Genomic DNA, 20,000 nt, shown 5'->3' on the forward strand with positions numbered 1-20,000 from the left:
TCACCTGATCTTTAGTGCGGCTCTCGCGGTCCCGGATGTGCTGAGTGACGATCCGCTCCATCTCCTCTCTCAGCATGGGATACTGGGCCAACTGTGACACAATCACACGTGCTTGTGATGCCAATAAACCATACGACCAACACTCTGAGTTTGCAACAGGTGATCACTACACTCTTTACTTAATACTGTGCGTGATTCTAAAATGAAGCCGTTTTTGAGAGAAAACCTGTTGCAAAGTCTGTGAAATCACAGTATCAGCATAAAGAACACTATTCTTGCAATATATAGGCTATGCATGCATGTCAATCATGTTCGTATGCACAGACAGGGCCTAAAACATACTTTTTGCCACACAATCCCAAAAATTTTGCGGCCATAAATATGTTTTATCGGCCATGAAACTATTTTTGCAAAAACAGGCAGTTGTGACACCTGACCATTTTCAGGTACAGAAATGTAATAAAGTATGCTAATCTAATGTAAAATAACACTAGTCACTGTATAAATTAAACATAGATGAATCCTTATTAAAGTTACAAAAGTTATTCAGCCATTACTGACAGACGGCAGCAGGTTTATTAGGCTGCTGTCACTTTAAGAGCGAATGCACGGATCTAATATACTGTTACACACGTGTGTTTACTTTCACAACTGTTCACGTTCACTGAAGACATAACCGACTATTTACTAGGATTGACCGTTTCATTTACTCGTCAACTGGCATTTGTTCATTTTAGGCCCTGTGCACAAACATACAGCATGTCACATGACTCTAAAGTTCAATGCATTAAAATAGTTAGTTGTGAGCCTCTTGGCTTTGCAATGTCCAGTAGTTTAGCTAGGGATGCACTGATATGAACATTTTGGCCGATACCGATAACCGATAATTCTTTATATCTGAAAGCCGATAACCGATATATCGGCCGATAAATCTAAATCCAAATTTTTATATAATTTTTGAGAGCCTGATTACAAAAACAAAAATCTCACTATTAAAATCCAAGTCTCAAGCAAACAATTATAATGTTCTCGTGATAATTTCATGTAGCCCATATGACAGACTTGCAGACAAAATAATGCTAAACTGTATTTTCCTTTTTTGAAGTGATTTTAATCATATTTCAAGCAATTCAAAACCATCATGGTGAACAGTGCGCATCTGAAGTGTCTCAGCTGAAGGACATAATACATTATTTATCAGCTTTAATATATCGGCCAAATTTTCTTATGGGGCCGATAACAATAACATTAAATATGAACATATATCGGCCGATACCGATATGGTGGCCGATATATCGTGCATCCCTAACATTTATCCAAATACCAAGAGTTTTGCACATGAATCATGCGGATGAATCATTCACAATAAGACCAGGAATGAGTATTAAGAAAGTTAATAGTGATTTGATTTTGAATACTGCAATTTGTGCAACATAAATGTTAACCGAATTGTCAGGATCTATGTTTGCTTGCTGATGCATTGGAACTTGAAGCCAGTGTAGAATTAAATAAATCAACCACACACACACACACACACACACACACACACACACACACACACACACACACACACACACATACACACACACACGCATATAAACATACAATCGCAAAAACTACACCAGCAGAGTGTTCAGGTTCGCACAGGGATGCAGTGATGGGCGTCTAGCAGTGGAACATCACATGATCAGGGTTCTGTAGAAATGAGTGTGTCTAGAGGAGCGAACAGGCATAACAAACGAGCTCAGAGATGAAGATTACAGTGAGAACGAGAGGAGAAAGGTTGAGACGAGAAGACGCGAGTCCTTGTGTGGATTCACACTGATGTTCCTTCAACCTTCAGAGGAACTCGCACACCTACATGCTGCATGAAGTAAGCCGTTTGATTTCAGTGAAACACACCGTCTGGCATTATTACATTATCGTCTGGCATTATTGAGAATTGAGCAAATAACATCTTCATTTTGGATCTGGTTCCTCACACAAAGCTTCAGAAAACGAGTGATACTGACTGATGTTAGCATACTTGTATGATACTTTTATGAGGGGTTTTGAGTCCATTTAGGAGCTTGAAGATTCTTTAAAAAATTTCATATTGCGCTTTAGAAAAAACAACAACATATGAATTTGGAAGGTGAAGGTGAGCAAATAATGATAGATTTCTTATTTTGTACGAGCAAATTTTTTTTTTTTCAGACACAAAACTCCATACAGTCCAAATCCACAGAAGCAGAGTGAGGGACACGTGTGATGATGAAATGATATGAGAGAGAGAGAGATAGAGACAGAGATGTATGACTGTTAGTCTGCTGGTGTAAGAAGACCTTCCAGCTCGAAGCATCAGTTATAATACGAGAGTCAAACGATATTCTCACGCTAGAACTAAAACACACACATCCGACAGAAAAACACACTGAAAAAAAGGGGCCATACGAGGGAGCATGCGTTATTAATAATCAAATGTCTACGGCTACTGTTGTGTGGAAAACGACACAAATACTTAGTAAAGTAAATTGACACAGACAAAAATAAACCAGGATGAAATCTGAGAGGTAAGGATAGACCGATCGTTGCTGGACTGATGAATCCTAATAAATCTGTTCTACACTAAATCTGAGAACATGTTGATTTATGTGTAACAGTGTTATTTTAGTGTTTTTTTATACTTAACTACACTAAAAAATGCTGGGTTGTTGCAACCCATGTTTGGGTCAAATATAGACAAACACAACAATTTTTAATTACATTTTTAACTCAACGGTTTGTCCATATTTGACCCAAACATGGGTTGCAACAACCCAGCATTTTTGGAGTGTAGTGTAGTATTTATTAATATTTTGAATGTTTTAATTTTTTTATATATGCAGTTTTCATTTAAATTTTAGTGCTTATCATTTTTTATTTAGAGGAAATCACAGAAGATTGACAACAAACGGCTCATTTATTCTCTCATCAAAATTTGGCATTAAGATAATGTCACATTGCAACAACAACAACAACAAAAAAGGCTATATATAAATAATATATATATATATATATATATATATATAATAAAATCTATAATTTTAATAAAATAGTAGAGTAGAGTGGCCAAAAGTGACGTCCGGAGGCCATATTTGTTTTTAATTGCCCTTAAAATTCGATTAAACCCTAAAAATATGAGGAAATTATTTGGTAACACTTTATTTTAAGGTGACGTAGTTACACGTTAGTACATGTACTTACTATAATAATAACAACAGTATATTATGCATAATTATAAGTAACTAAACCTAAACCAAACCCTAGTAAGTACATACTTCATTAATATTACTCAGTACTTATTCGAGTACTTACAATGTTACTACATCACCTTAAAATAAAGTGTAACCAAATATTTGTTTACCTTTAATATTTGTTTAAATAAAGTGTAACCAAACCAATTATTTGTTTAAAAAAGGCAAAGAAACTACAGCTACAGGTTTATTATGCAAAAAAATGCATAGAAGAACAAAAAGCTTGACTACAACATAATCAGTTATTAATATTTCACTGGTTCTTGTTTTTGCATGTGTTTTTCCACGATGTCGGCACAATTTGTCAAGTTTCATTGCGTTATTTTCACAAACTTAACAATCGACTCCAAGCACACTACTCAATATGCTTACAAAGTCTTTAATGATATTTGAAATAACGGATGAAGATGTACATTGTCCTCGGCTGGGCATCACTTTTGGCCACTACTGTATATCATTAATTTGTCTTCTGATTTCAGGTTAAATATGACCTGGACATGTTGTGAGATTTATCATATTCCTGTTACAAAATCTGCACATGCAGACACTGATATACGCCTGATGTTACTGTTAACTAAAACTAGAATCATTACAATTCTGTCATCATTTACACACTTAAAGAGTGTGAGTAAACGATGACAAAATACTCATTCTTCCTTTAAACTATCTTTGAGATTGTTTCAGACCCTAAAAACATCATATTTATAATATTACCGCCTTAGAATAAACAAAACTACATTCACATCTACGACTTTCGCTATTAAGTCCAGCCATCGGTCTATCCGTACGTTTGAGATAGACGTGGACGAACGGAGCTTCGTTCCTCTTTACCTTCTCACTACATTTGTGAATGGTGGAGGAGAGTTCGCTCACAACCATATCTATACATTTGAGGCACGGCCCGTTTATCTTTTGGATCTGCTTTTTCACTATGGCCTCAAAGGCCAGGTCAGGGGTAAACAGGCCCGTCCTGCAGAGGAAGAGTCATGGAGGAAGAGAAGAAGAGGTGGAGGGATGACAGATAGACAGGGTCGGAGGGCAGATAGACAGCACAGAGGAAAGAGAAGGCAAGTGAGACATTTGGTTTCTCCTCGAGCCACCCGACAGCGAGCCGAAGAGACGTCGACCCGTCGCCGAGACCCAAGCCTTCAGAAAGCAGAAGCGCAAACCAAAGGCAGTCCAAGAGCTGATAATAAGAGCCTTTAATAATTATACATTTTATACACATTATACTGTACATATTTGTTCTGCTGATTTTTTTTACAGTTGTAACGATTGCTGATTTATAAAAAAAAATATTATATTTAATAGAATATTACAGTAATTAAAAATCTAGCTGTTTCTTCTTGTCAGTTAAAGTTCTTTGTTACATTAATATTTGTTGGATTATTTGAGTGTAAAAAATATGTTTTAAGTCGCAAGTATGTTTTACAACATAACACTATTTCAGTCTTTCATGTTTATTTCAATGTGTTGCAATTTTTGTTTTCTTGCAATTTCGGAGAAGTTGGCGATAATAGTTACATTTTGCGACAAAATAAAAAATCTCTCAGTTGGTATTTGCTATATATTTGTAACGTTCAGTTGCAACATTTTCATCAACTTTTAAGTTTGTAACTCTTTGTTTGTGGCGTTTCCTTTTTGTTTCTATGGTTTCTAGAATGTATTCATTTGTTGTCATAGCGACTCATTGTTTGATTGATTTGATTCACCTAATCCTTGTTTAGCCCTTTAGTTACTCTCGCAAATACTCGTCCTTTCTGCAGCCAACAGTGACAATATGATATATCGCAAGAAGCATTTCTTTTGCATCTAATTGATGGAGTTCTTAAGTTTTGAAACTCTGAAGTTGTGAAGTTGAAAGTGAACAGAACATTTCTTATTATTTTTTAGTATTGGAGTAATGTACATTTTACAAGGAAACACTATTTCATTCTTTCTGCTTCAAAATTTCTTGTTTATTTCAGTGTTACTTGTAGTTTCTTTGCAATGTTTTAAAGTAAATCCTACTCCACGATGGTATTTGTATTTGTGTACACCTTCTATATAGTATTTACCTGAATAATGACACTATTGTCTTTTTAGAGCTGCTTTATTTACAGCAGAATTTGAATTAGTCTCATATTTGATAAAGTTTGCATCATTAATTCTGTTGCTTTCCTGTATATTACTGTGAAGCTGCTTTGATACAATTTCTATTGTATAAAGCGCTATATAAATATAGGTGACTTGACTTGTGATTTAGCCTAAGTGTCCTCAAGAAGCTTCTGCCATTGTTTTTCTACACTAGATTTATTGATCAATATCTCTGAGTGCCGTTAGCCACATCTCTGCCTTCCTCAAAGCTTCTGTCTCAGATAAACAGAGCGTTTGGACGCTGAGGTCTGCTAGATGAACTCATGAAGAACAGTGTCAGCTTGGGGTTTGGATGCTGATGTGCACGGCTTTGCTCTGAGCAGTTATGCTGTAAAAAAAAAAAAAATATATATATATATATATATAATTTTAACGGCAAAAAATAGGGCTGCACAATATATTGAAATTATCAAAAATATATGCATCCAAACCAATGCATATCAGTTTATGTTGATGCAGATAGCAGAGAATAGACTGGGTTTGGCCGGTCAAGATGGCATGAAATCGTTGGTCAGTTTTGGTGGTAAAAATCTGTAGTATGTTAGTTACGGAGCTTACGGAGTTACGAGCTGCACGATTAAGCGTTGAAAGACCACAATCTCGATTCAAACACCCAATTGTCAACGATTCGTCTATTAAAACTTTGACAAGTACGATCACCGCGAACATTCAAATCTGCATTCTGACCCAGAGAAAGCAGTTGTCATGTATAGATATGAAAACACCGTCTTTTCGATCACACAGTATCATTATTTTTGTGTTACAAATATTCAAATGATCACAGAAGTTCTGGGATACAAGTTTATAGTTCGGATATTAACACTGATGTCTACGGCAGCAATGAAAATAGAGTTGACCAATAAAGATTGTATCATTACATGGTTACACCAGTAGGTGGCGACAAGTGACTGTTAAAAAATGTTTGTCATTGAATCATTCATTCAAGAGATTAGTTCAAAAACACAGATTCATCCAGTAATGAAACAAGTGAAGTCTTTATGAGTGAGTCATTGAATCATTCACTCAATAATTAATTCAATGTTCAATGTTTAAATAGACTGCAGTAATTAACATTTTGTCAGAAGCTCTAGTAAATGACGTTTTGTTATTTAGTTGTCGATTCAGAATCATATGGAAGCTTGTTTCCACCACAGAATAAAACATTTTAAAAGATAATTGCGACTTTTTATCACAAAATTGCAAGTTTTCATCTCGCAATTCTGACTTTAGTTCTCAGAATTGCGAGATATAAAGTCAGAATTAAGTGATATAAAGTCGCAATTGCGTGTTATAAATTCAAAATTGTAAGATATAAACTCACAATTCTGACTTTTTTTTTTAAACCTGCAATTGCGACGTTATATCTCGCAATTCTGACTTTATAACACACAATTACGAGTTTATATCTCGCAATTCTGACATCTTTTCTCAGAATTGTGAGATATAAACTCACAATTGCGAGTTATAAAGTCAAATTCTAAGGAAAAAAAGACAATTCTGACTTTATATCATGCAATTCTGAGATAAAAAGTCAGAATTGTGACTTTTATCGCAATAATCTTTTTATTTATTTATTCTGTGGCAGAAACAAGCTTCCGTAGAATCGTGATCTCTATTTTGAACAAAACAAAAATGTGATTCTCAATTTATCCAGAATCGTGCAGCTCAAGTTTGTTATATAATTTTCAGTTTTTAAATGTTTTAATTTGTTTAAATATGTTTGAATAAATCAAATATCACATTCAACAAGCCATCACATTTTCCTTGAATATCGTGCAGCCCTAGTAAAAACGCTGTTAACTGGTTAATGCTTACTTAACCCTTACTTTTGACGAAATTATCGTAATAAATCATTTATCCAAAATCGTGCAGCTCCAGTTTGTTATATAATTTTCAGTTTTTCAGTTATAAATGAAATATCACATTTAACAAGCCATCACATTTGTCTTGAATATCGTGCAGCCCTAGTAAAAATCGTAGTTAATCAAATGATTAACTACGATCACCCAGCGGTTGAAACCTCAGCGTCCACGGCTCTCTGTACACAAAGCCATTCCACCCAGAACCTCTGTCCAAAGCTCAGGCACACGAACATACATGACGATAAACACCCACAATCCCCCTGGGGGGTCACAGGTGGATAACAGCAATAGTTTGGGTTGATGGGAGACACGGAAAAACCCCTCCACCAGGCCTTTACCTTCTTAGTACACTGCCTAACGGTATTGACTAGCTCAGAAATGACCATGTCCACACATTTCTGGCACGGCTCTTTAGTCTTCAAGATCTGCCTTTTCACAATGGTCTCAAAGGCCATGTCCGGTGTGAAGAGCCCAGTTCTGTCCGACCAGAGAGAACGGACAGGCCCGGGGAAAAGAACGACAGAGGAGAGAAAGAAAAGGAAAAATTGGGTGGAAAGAAGAGCGTTACTCCAACAAACTCCCTCCCCAGCCCATAAGAAATGAATGAAGAACTCAAATAATGGGCTCATGCTGGAGCTCAATTGTTAGTGTAACATATTTGTCAAGTTGTTAAATTGTATCAATTGAAGTTCAATTTAATTATTTAATTATCAATGAAGCCTAAAATATAAGGAAACCGACTAAAACTCAAATGAGGGGCGGAAAAAAAGGGAAAAATCTTAATGTGTATCTTATCAAATTAAGTCCAACTGATTAATTTAAAAGGGCTATATGTACGAATTTTCATGTATTAATCACTTTTTTATTGCCGATGAATGAACAGCTTGTAAAGAAACTTAAAAAACGAGACCTTTCCCGACTTCCTAGTTTGTCTCTGAAAGCCTGTCGACTGATTTATATGTGAAGGACTCGGGAATGTTTTTGGCGGGAAAATCTCAGATGTGTGTTTTCCACCGAGAGCATCTCTTCTGTTCACTGACACATGACACTAATGCTTATACAATGTTCAGGATAATGCTGAAAGAGCCGTTCTGGACTGTAATGTCAATGTGTCGTGCAAAGAAAAGAGATTCATTCAAACTACAGTCTCACAGAGTCAGATCTATATAGTCTATAGTCTCAGATATACTTTATAATCAAACTATCATAACAGTGTGATTTTAATGAGCTCATCTGTCGAGAACATCTCCACATCTCTATGATCAGATGCTTTCTGAACTGATGTTTCTCATTTCTGTGGTGTGTGTATTGTGTTATTGAGAGGAAAGAGCAGCACATATTCACGTTCATCTAAACGTCGATCTCAGCAGTGGACGGCGACGGGATGTTCGCTAACTCTAAATCACTGCTAAACATATTTCTAACTTTTTTTTAAACCCCTAATCGAAAAAGAAAAAAGAAAAACTGCTGCTGCAGTTCACTTAACGGCCACCGGTGTCGCTAATAACAAGAGTTACTCAATTCTACATATAGCACCTTTAACTATTTCATGTCTGAAATATTACTCATAAGGGAAAACACAACTAAAACTAAAATAAGAAGCAGATATGACAATAAAACTTAACATTAGACTCTAACATTAACACAAAAAGTTGTTCATATAACAGCAATTCGACCCTCTCGTCTGACGCCACCCGTGAGACATTAACTCATAATAAAGATTGTTGGACAAAAGGAGGATCATAAAAAAAACATGTGGCAATAATAAAGCCTCATGTTGGTTATTGAAGCCCAAAGGTCACATGTTTTCTTGTCCTAAAGACGAGAGAGACTCTACAGACGGAGGTTCATTCGAGAGGCGAGGAGAGACACATACAGACAAGCCGCGTTTCCATTACAGATTTGCGCAAAACTTTTGCGATATTTTATAAAAGTCGATAAAAAACTATTGCAAAATGACGTTTCCATTAACCGATGTTATGCGACTGAAACGTCATTTTTTTCCTCTCACGATAAGGCTTTACGTATTTAAATTTACGTATATCCCAGCCACCGCATTAGCCATTATTTTTAACCGATGGAGACGTAAGCGTTTTATCCACGCATTAATGGCAAGGAAAGACTCTTATACTTGTGAGCGACACATATGAGGAGTTTCTGGGCGTTTCTCCCTCATTTCTGCTTCAAGATCTTGATCAATTGTGGCATTTCTTTGTTGTTTAGAATCCAGTATTCCTGTAATTCCTTCATCGTTTATGAGTTTAATAAATAACTCGGTCTCGTCTTCTGTCCAAACATATTGCGCCATCTTTAAAGAATGATCGACTGTTACGTACGACTTGTATATGCAAAAAAACTGTTTCCATTGCAGTTTTGCAAAATATTCCTTTTTCGAATTGCCTGAAAATGCGAGCATAAAAACTTTTTTGCGATATATGGGAGTTTTTGCAAAATCGACGTGTTTCCATTGGGTGTATTTTCAATTCGCAATTTCAATTTGCGCAATTTGAAGGGTGATGGAAACGCGGCTAGTGTCACGAATCGAATCACAAAACCCTCATCCTCTGATTGGATGAGACTCTGAAGTCAGAGATGTTTGTGATTGGATGACCCCAGGTGTGACCCCAGGTTTGACCACAGGTGTGACCCCAGGTTTGACCCCAGGTTTGACCCTAGGTGTGACCCCACATTTGATCCCAGGTTTGACCCTAGGTGTGGCCCCAAGTTTGACCCCACATTTGACCCCAGGTGTGACCCCAGGTTAGACCCCAGGTGTGACCCCATGTGTGACCCCAGGTGTGACCCCAGGTGTGACCCCATGTGTGAACCCAGGTGTGACCCCATGTGTGAACCCAGGTGTGACCCCAGGTTTGACCCATGTGTGACCCCAGATGTGACCCCAGGTTTGACCCCATGTGTGACCCCAGGTTTGACCCCAGGTGTGACCCCAGGTTTGACTCATGTGTGACCCCATGTGTGAACCCAGGTGTGACCCCAGGTGTGACCCCATGTGTGAACCCAGGTGTGACCCCAGGTGTGACCCCATGTGTGAACCCAGGTGTGACCCCAGGTTTGACCCATGTGTGACCCCAGGTGTGACCCCAGGTTTGACCCCAGGTGTGACCCCAGATTTGACCCCAGGTGTGACCCCATGTGTGACCCCAGGTGTGACCCCAGGTTTGACTCATGTGTGACCCCATGTGTGAACCCAGGTGTGACCCCAGGTGTGACCCCATGTGTGAACCCAGGTGTGACCCCAGGTGGGACCCAGGTGTGACCCCATGTGTGAACCCAGGTGTGACCCCAGGTGTGACCCATCTGTGACCCCAGGTGTGACCCCAGGTTTGACCCCAGGTGTGACCCCAGATTTGACCCCAGGTGTGACCCCATGTGTGACCCCAGGTGTGACCCGAGACACACGAGCGGGACAGAGATGTAAACTGAACTGCAGGACACACGTGCCTGATGCCGTGGATGTTCTTGATGGCGTAGCTGATCTCCTTGCGCAGCTCCTTCTCATCAAACTCCATCTGAGGACAGAGAACATGTGACTGAATTAAACAGTAACAGTTTATAGGTTTCACCCTCTGTTGATTATGAGGAACTGCACCTGCATCTAAACCTGTGACTGATCAATGAATCTAGTGATGTTATAAGCTACAGAAAACAGATCTGTGGATCAGCTACTTCCTGTTGTAGACAGTGTTTTACTGTGGATGAGTGTGTGTGTGTGTGTGTGTGTGTGTGTGTGTGTGTGTGTGTGTGTGTGTGTGTGTGTGTGTGTGTGTGTGTGTGTGTGTGTGTGTGTGTGTTTCCAGGCAAAGGAAGGTGGAATGTTTTACTCATAAGGCCGGAGGGAGACACAATCCTGCGCCGTTACTCATGAGTGACACAGAGTCTTACATGTTTTGTACAAAACTTAAAGAGTTTTGTAGTCATTGTTGCTGCACACAAAAACTGCAGAAGACGTACAACACTAAAGGTCAACACTAAAGGTCAACACTAAAGGTCAAACGGTTATTTTTGAAAGAAGCTTCTTCTACAGTAAAAACAGTGAAATATTATTACAATTTAAAGGAAACATTTCTTATCATCAATGTTGAAAGGTTTTTGTCCTAATAGTAATTTTCGGCTCAACGCGGCCATCACTGCTCACACACCTTCACCAGCTCGAAGGGGAAGCGCTCGTGGAAGATGCGGTTGATGCGGGCTCCTCCAGAGAGCTCATACGTGTCTATCTGATCTCCAGATCCCTCGATACGCTTCTCAAAGTCCACTGAGAACTGCTGCACCATCCTGACAGCACACACACACTGAACACTCAGCGTCTGCAGTTTCATTTATTCATTTAGCAGATGCTTTAATCTGAAGCAGTAGTTCCCAAACTTTTTTATATTGGCGTACTGAGTGAGTTCACGTAGTGTAACCGCGCAGCGACAGAATGTTCATTTTTGGGTGAACTAACCCTTTAATGTAGGGTTGAATTAAATGAACGGCAAGACTCAGCATTTTGCTGGCGTACCCCTTCTGTCACCTCGCGTACCCCAGTTTGGGAACCACTGATCTAAAGCATGCTGAATGTGAAGGACAGTGTGAGACTGACTGTAACAGGGCCTTGGTCTTCCGGGACGGGTCGTCTGGACGGAAGCTCTTGTATTCGTCCACTTCCTTCTCGATGGACAGCAGCTGGCTCTGCAGTTTGGCACGCAGCGCGGGGAGCGTGTCGCGGATGTGATTGGTCAGTTGCTGTGGAAGAACAACAGAGAGTTGAAGGTTTTATGAAGGAATTTTGGGATATTGCGTAAAAAAATAATGAACTTTTCAGTGTGTGTGTTACGGTGGCCCAGTAGTGCACAACACAACCGTAGTATGTGGCCGAAACAAACCAAACAGAGAGCTTAGATTGATTGACGTTTACACATTTCCGTAATTAAAGTTTCCTGATTATTTACTCTCCCCAACGGGATCCAAGATGTTCACGTCTTTCTTTCTTCAGTCGAAAAGAAATGACGTTTTTTGAGGAAAACACTCCAGGATTTTTCTCCGTATAGTGACTTCAATGGGGTCCAAATGTGAGTTTCAGTGCAGCTTCAAAGTCTCGACACGATCCAGCCGAGGAATAAGAGTCTTATCTAGACAAACCAGCCGACACTTTATAATAAAATAAACATTTATATACTTTTTAACCACAAATGCTCGTCTTCCACTTGCTGTGATGCGCCACACATTACGTAATCAAGTTGAAAGGTCAAGCGTGACGTAGGCGAAAGAAGAGACCTAGTGTTCACAAAGCAGATGTGCAAAGACTCAGTCAAACGCCCTTTACAAAAAAAAATTTAATTTTTTAGTTGGAGGAGAACATTTCCGAGAGTTGGAGGAGAGTTTTTCATCTGCGTGACCTTTCAACGTGATTATGTCTGGTTGAGGGTGCTAGTGCAAGACGAGCATTAGTGGTTAAAAAGTATATACCGGTATGTGTTTTTTATATAAATGTCGGCTGGTTTGTCTAGATAAAGCTCTTATTCCTCGGCTGGGATCGTGTCGAGACTTTGAAGCTGCACTGAAACTCACATCTGGACCCCATTGAAGTCACTATATGGAGAAAAATCCTGGAATGTTTTCCTTAAAAACAGCAATTTGATGACATTACAAAAATTTTTAGTGGAATAAATTAACCCATTCACGCACTACAGTGGACAGCTATTCAAAAAGAAGCTTCTTGCATTTGCATTGGTTTTGATGGCGTAGTTGCACATAAACCTGTACAAGTGCCAAACCAGTCAGAGATGCCAAGTTGTGCCGGAATATCAGTCCAGACTCTTGCAAGTCAAAAAATTTACGAAAATTGTTGCATCAAGGAACATCTAAGTAATCATATCTGAAGAAAGAAAGACATGAACATCTTGGATGACGTGGGGGTTTTCCGTACAATTATCAGGAAATTTTAATTCTGAAGTGAACTACTCCTTTAATTGTAAGGCCCTACTTTTGATTAATTCATCCCAAATTTGCCAAATTCTGTGACATTCCATGTTAGACACTCAATTCCATTTTAATGACTGGATTCTGCGATTCCGTCCTTGTGTCTGACGGCTCGTCTACATCGCCTCACCTGGTTGAGGGTTTTCTGCAGGAACGGCGTTCCCATGCGGTCGGCCAGGTGTCTGTAACTGGGATGAGACAGGAAAAACTTCCTCTCCGCAGCCATAGCCGCGTTAATATCCTTCTTTCCGTCGATGTCCTTCTGACTGCGGTTCACCACACCGATGTAACCTGGACTCAGATACACACAGTTCAGATCACTGAATCTGATGAGAAATGTGTGAGTTCACACTCAGATTGCAGACTTTGTTATTTCTGTCACAGTTTGAGACATTCATGCATTTGGCAGACGCTTTGAAAGCGACTTGCATTGCATTCAAGGTAAACATTTGCATTTGATCAGTTCTTGCTTTCCCTGGGAATCGAAGCTTGGTGTTGATTAGCATATGCTACTGTTTGTTACTCTGAGACCTTGTTCATTATTCTAAGAAATGCTGTGTTTATCTATTTCTATGGGTTACAGGGTCCGTAAAACGTCTTAATTAGCATTTTAATGTCCTAAATCCACGAAGCCTTGAGCGTCGATTTAAAAAAGTGACTGAGGTCCTTAGAGGACATAAATATCTGTGTCACAAAACTCTTAATAAAGCTTAAATTTGGTCTCATTTTAAAGATGCACTTGGCTCTATAATACAGCAGAAAACAGGAACAAAGCGAGTGTGAAACCTGAGAAAATGATGCCATCTGGTAAAAAAAATAGCACAAATATTAATTTTGAAGCCTTGCCAACAGAATGAAAGCCTCTTAAGAAAGATTGCATCATTTTATAGTTAAATGGCCCTGAGACTAAAATGGTTTCAATGGGGACATTTTTGTGCTCAAGGTCCTGAGTGGAACTATTTTGTGTATAAATAGATTTATGAAAGCAAATGAGGGTGAAATATGAAAATGCCAATACAAATACACACTTCTGACAAAAATTATGTTAACACATCACATTATCAAAAATACTAAACAAATGAAAAAGACAGAAATGTCCTTAAGGACACACAAGGGTTAAAAAAGGTTAATAAAAACAGAAATGTTTAATATTACTGTTTGTATTCACAAATAAAAATGTATTAATCCAGTATTAATATTACAAAATAGATTTTTTTATCTATATTTTCTCCTTTTAAAAACTTAATGTACAGAAATGTGAAAATAGTCCATTGTTCATTTGTATGTCTGTGTTCAGCAGGATTAGATTTTGGTGGAAAGTTCTTGTAAATGGCATTAAACCGTATGAGACTGGATGATGCTGATATCTGCAGATATGAAGTACAGATAGAAAAAGAAACACGTCTGGATTAAAAGGTTAAGCTCTCGTTCCTCATGCTGTCGGATCCTTCTAAAGCATGTTTGTGGTTTTGGAGGCGCGTTTGATGGGAAAACCCGACGTGTGTAAAACTGCTGCGTCAGCACACTGCTTCCCAAGAGCTTCCCATAAATATCCTTTGTTGCCGAGCAAAGAAAGAAAGCAACGTTTTTTCCAGATGTGTCACTGAAATGAAGACTTTCTGATCCTCTCACAGACGTCTCTCCACTAGAGGGAAACCATGAGGCGAGATCTGTTCACTCCTTTCACTTCATCTGCAGTTTACCGTGGTAAGTATGCTTTTTTACCAAGTTCACCTAGTATACTTTTTACTAGTAGTTACTTACTAGCCCAAGTCAAATTTGCTGTCACAGATGTTGCTGAAAACGTGATTTAGAGATTGTTCACAAAGAAAACAAAAGCCTAATAGTTAATTAAATCATACAAATGTAAATTTGAAATGAATTATTGTAAAACAAATAAGTTTAAGTGACCATTAGCCAACATCATTCTTAAATTACTGAAATATTAACATAAAATCTCATGGGTAAATAAATATTTTAGGACAAAAGGAAATACCAAAAGTTCAATAGCTCCTCACTGTAACGGTTTCATCTGAGGACATCCAATGAGAAGTTATTTAAACATATGTGACCCTGGACCACAAAACCAGTCACATGGGTCACAATTTTGATCACTGAATAAATAAGCTTTCCATTGATGTGTGGTTTGTTAGGATAGGACAATATTTGGTCGAGATACAACTATTGAACATCTGGAATCTGAGGGTGCAAAAAAATCGAAACTTTGAGAAAATCTCCTTTAAAGTTGTTCATTTATGTTGGCGATTGTGTTGCATTCACTCACACAAATACATGTTTTATATATTTACGGTAGGAAATGTACAAAATATCTTCATGGAACATGATCTTTACTTAATATCCTAATGATTTTTGGCATAAAAGAAAAAAGAAATGTATAATTTTGACCCATACAGTGTATTGTTGGCTATTGCCACAAATATGCCCGTGCGACTCGTGACTGGTTTTGTGTTCCAGGGTCACATATTTAATAATAATATTAAGAAATAAGCAATGAATTTGTGATATTTATAAATAAAGTAATTTTATTTCTAATGAATGAGGAAAATAAGAGGCACCTCACAATCTGGGAATTACGATTCGACATTCGAGCATTTTTTTCTTAGTATTAAATCATTAATTAATTAATTTAAAAAAAATCTTTTTTATTATATTACCTATATAATTATGAGCACTTTTAAAAATAATTACAACTCAATTGTCAAAAAAAAAAAAATTAATAGTTTCCAAACACAAGCATATATAAAGTAATAAAGCGAGCAAAGAAACAGTGTTTTCAGTATCTGAATGTTTGAGGGATCTTTCTCAGCATTATCGGTTTATATACAGAACCTGTTCGATGGTTGTGTTTGTGTGTGACTGTAACTGAATCATTGAAGAGAGAATCATGATTTCAGGGCATGTTTTGATAGATGTGATGATGATGTAATCCGGGCGATCGCCTCACCTCGTCTCAGCGGCAGGAGCTTGTTTTCCAGGATATCCCGAGCGTCGGTCCCTTCATCCATGAGATCGAGTTTAGTGATGACACCGATAGTCCGTTGACCTGCTCACACACACACAGAACGCATGAGAACACACACACCGTTTGGATGCATCACAACTGATATTTAACAGTCCCTTTAAGGCAAGTTGTGATTGGCTGTTTTATTTAGAAGGCGGGACTTATTCCGCTATATTGTGCGTTGCAGCATCTTCGTATATGTGAAGTATTTTTACCCCCAACACCCCCAATAAACATTAAAATATCACACATCGCGAGCATACGTTAAAGCAACACCAGTTATTTCTGTTAATAATTGCTAAACACTTCATATTTAGGAGAATATTTCCTTTAAAATTTGTGATGTGCGATATATCGCCCAACATATCGGTATCGGCCGATATCTGTTCATTTTTAATGTTATTGTTATCGGGCCGATAAGAAAATTTGTCTGATATATTAAAGCTGATAAATAACGGATTATTTCCTTCAGCTGAGACGCTTCAGATGCACTGTTCAACATGATGGGTTTTAAATTGCTTGAAATATGATTGAAATCACTTAAAACAATACAGTTAAGAGAAACATGTGCAGCGCAAGTCTGTCATATCGGCTACATAAAATTATTTATTTAAATTACTAATTAGAACATCGTTATAATTGTGTGTTTGAGACATGGATTTTAATGGTGAAACTTTTGTTTTTGTAATCAGGCTCTCAAAAAATATATAAAAATTTGAGTTTAGATTTATCGGCCGATATATCGGTTATCGGCTTTCAAATATAAAAAATTATCGGTTATCGTATCGGTCAAAATTATTATATCGGTGCATTCCCATTTAAAATTCAAAGCCTGTTCACAAGTTAACAAGTGCATGAAGATAGTTGAGTTTCTGGTAACTCTTTACATTAAGGTTTCATTTGTAAACATTAGTAAACTGCGCTAGTTAACATTCACTCTTTCCATGCCAGCGTTTTTTGTTGTATGAATGTCTGAACATGCAATATGTCAAACTAAATGTTTTATTTTAGTACATCAAGTTAAACTAAATGAAGATGGGAAATTTTGCCTTGGCAACTAGCTGAAACAGTATTCAATAGTATATCAGTTAGCGTTTACTTTATCTCATGTAACAAATTTTTGTGTGTGTGTGTGTGTGTGTGTGTGTGTTGTTTTTAAACCCTTTTTTATAATATGTAAGCAAAAAGAATGAAGAGCTTGAGCTTTTTTTGTGCACATAATCAGAGCGAGAATGTGAGGCTGAATCTGCATGATGTGCGGAGGTGCGGAGGTGCGCACACACCCTGCGGGTCGACTTCTTTGGCGATCTTCAGCGCGTCCGAGTTGGCGAGGTCAGAGTTGGCGGGCGATACGGCGAGCAGAAGACAGTTGTCTTTGGTCACGAACTGCATCAGCATTTCTCTGATCTGCTGCTCGATGTCTATCGGCTGATCTCCCACCGGCACTTTAGTCATTCCCGGCAGATCCACCAGCGTCAGGTTCAGCACTGCAGGAGAAACACACACACACACACACACTCTACATCCAGACTAGCCCAAACACTCAGATTCTGCGAAGTGGGCGGAGCTTCTTTCATGAATATTAAGAGCTGTAATCTGACCGTTCGGCGAGTAGACCCGCAGGTTGATGGGAACGGGTGAAATGCCTTTATTCTGTCCCGTGGCCCGATCCGTCTCCGCCTCGATCTCCTGACGCACCTCATCGAAGTCTGTGAACTTCTTCCCCTTACAGTGAAGAAACTCTGCATATTCTGAGAGGAGACAGAGACACACATCATTACACAACATAAACTAAACCTGCAATTATAGTGAGAAACATCAATGTTTCTGAAATATAACAGTTATTTGACAAAATATATATAAAAAAGCATCATTTTCAGCATCATATTTGATCCTCCAGGCTTTTATGGCTCATATATGGAGGAAAAAACAGTGCAGTTTTGCCCAAACTGAGCAAAAATATGAAATTTGCTGCAGATGCTGATATTTATATGGCAAAAATTACAATGAAATTCTGATGCTTGTAATGTAAAATATGAGCCATAAAAGCCAGGTCATGTTTGTAAATGAGAAGTGGTTCTCAAACAGTTTACCTGGATAAATAAAGGTAAAAATCAATGAGATCTTTATAACAGTTTAACAGATACTTGCATAAAATGCACATAAATATGCAAAAATACATATAAATGCATTGCATTATGTTTTAAAACTACAGAGCTTTGATCTTAAAACTAAGCATTTAAATATCATCGTACTAAGACATATTATTGACAGATATTGATATTGAAGTACGATGAAACTCTGATGCTTGTAATGTAAATCAATGAAATCTTTATAACAGTATTAGATGCCGATATAAAATGCATATAAATATCAATATCTGCCAATTATATGTCTTAGTAAGGTGAGCGTCTCAGGTCATGGGGTTCGCAGATGGAGCTGACCGGGGATCCTGAGACTACTGAGGCACTTTCCCAGGATTCCTCTGCCAGCTCTGATGTTCCCAGAGACCATTTAGATCAATTAGAGGTCAATTAGAGGTCAGAATGTGTAGCCAGTAGAGTTGAAAGGGTTAACATCAAGAGCTCCACTAGATGGCAGTGTTTCTGAAAGCTCTGTTCTGGTTCTGCAGTCAAACCTGATCCCAGACCAGCGCCGGCCCGCTGAAGGTGGTGCTGATGTAATGTTACGCTGCTGTTGCTAGGCGACCGGACTCACCTGTGGGGCAGTTGATGAGCTGGAGGACGAGCGGACGGCGGGTGACGATGCCAGAGCCGCGCGGGAGGAAGTCCCTGAGACACAGAGTTAGAGATGCTCAGACATGCACATCATTCTACACTCTTCTGTACACAACTCTAGAGTTCAGCTTTACAGAACCAGATAGCTTCTGTAGGAGAAATGTCTTAAATGATTGCATAATACTTCAATCTTTTCTAGTGATAACATATGTTTATGAGCCGGATCATTCATAAACTGTGATTAAAATTTGAAAAATGGATTCAAACAAGATTATTTTGTTCAAACTGAATACATCTGATGGGAGCCTCTCTATCCAGTTTATGAAGTGATGACTTTGCCTGAACATGAAGTGCCTGAACCTTTAAGATTCTAATATAGAATATTTTCTTGTAAGAGTGAAACCTTCCACTACAGTAAAGATGCTGAAACTAAATCATGTGACGTAATGTTTAGTGTGCATTGCAAAATAAATGTTAAAATAGAACATGCAATCAAATCGCATTATACATTTCATTAGCAGTTCACAGTGCATGTTCATTAATATTACAACAGCATGATTATTTCTACTAAAATTCGACCAAAATTCGGTTTAATTAAAATTTGATGCATTTTTAATCCTGAAATATTGTGTGTAGATAATGTGATGTGCAGCATCTTACTTACATCAAATAATATAATAATAAATAAATATAGTTTAGCGTGCATTGCGAAAGAAATGTGAAAATAGAATATGCAATCAGAATACATTTTAGATTTTAATAACAGTCACACTGTTCATTACAATATCTTGATTATTTCTACCATAATTGTGTTTAATTCAAATTTAAATAATTTTTAATCCTTTGCTCTGAGAACATGAAGAATTTGCGGCTTTGTTTCCGGCACAGATATTGTGTGTAAATAATGTGATGTGCAGCAAATCGTATATTGTTTAGTGTGCATTACAAAAGAAATGTTCAAACAAAACATGAATTTAATAGCAAT

The 20,000-nt window shown here is 37.9% G+C and overlaps 1 protein-coding gene across 10 annotated transcripts in view; it reads right to left on the reverse strand.

The window, feature by feature from the left end:
- The window catches only part of dnm1a (dynamin 1a), a gene marked incomplete at its 3' end in the record, with an annotated part of 103,095 nt that overhangs the window by 51,556 nt on the left and 31,539 nt on the right, over positions 1-20,000 (reverse strand). For 8 of the 10 annotated variants that reach the window (XR_014206337.1, XR_014206338.1, XR_014206339.1 and 5 more), the window contains exons 2-11: positions 18,996-19,069; positions 17,879-18,028; positions 17,561-17,764; positions 16,221-16,319; positions 13,386-13,546; positions 11,877-12,019; positions 11,434-11,569; positions 10,736-10,803; positions 7,612-7,750; positions 5-91 (exon numbers count right to left, since the gene is read on the reverse strand). Coding sequence is in view for 5 of the 10 variants with exons in the window: in XM_082171223.1 (XP_082027349.1) it covers positions 5-91; positions 7,612-7,750; positions 10,736-10,803; positions 11,434-11,569; positions 11,877-12,019; positions 13,386-13,546; positions 16,221-16,319; positions 17,561-17,764; positions 17,879-18,028; positions 18,996-19,069 (1,261 nt within the window). Of the gene's footprint in view, positions 1-4; positions 92-4,106; positions 4,246-7,611; positions 7,751-10,729; positions 10,804-11,433; positions 11,570-11,876; positions 12,020-13,385; positions 13,547-16,220; positions 16,320-17,560; positions 17,765-17,878; positions 18,029-18,995; positions 19,070-20,000 lie in introns of all 10 variants that reach the window. The other 2 variants (XR_014206336.1, XM_082171220.1) reach the window with 2 other exon arrangements.

Source organism: Leuciscus leuciscus (genome assembly GCF_965113295.1).
Source record: "Leuciscus leuciscus genome assembly, chromosome: 5".
In the NCBI taxonomy this organism is placed as follows: Eukaryota; Metazoa; Chordata; class Actinopteri; order Cypriniformes; family Leuciscidae; genus Leuciscus; species Leuciscus leuciscus.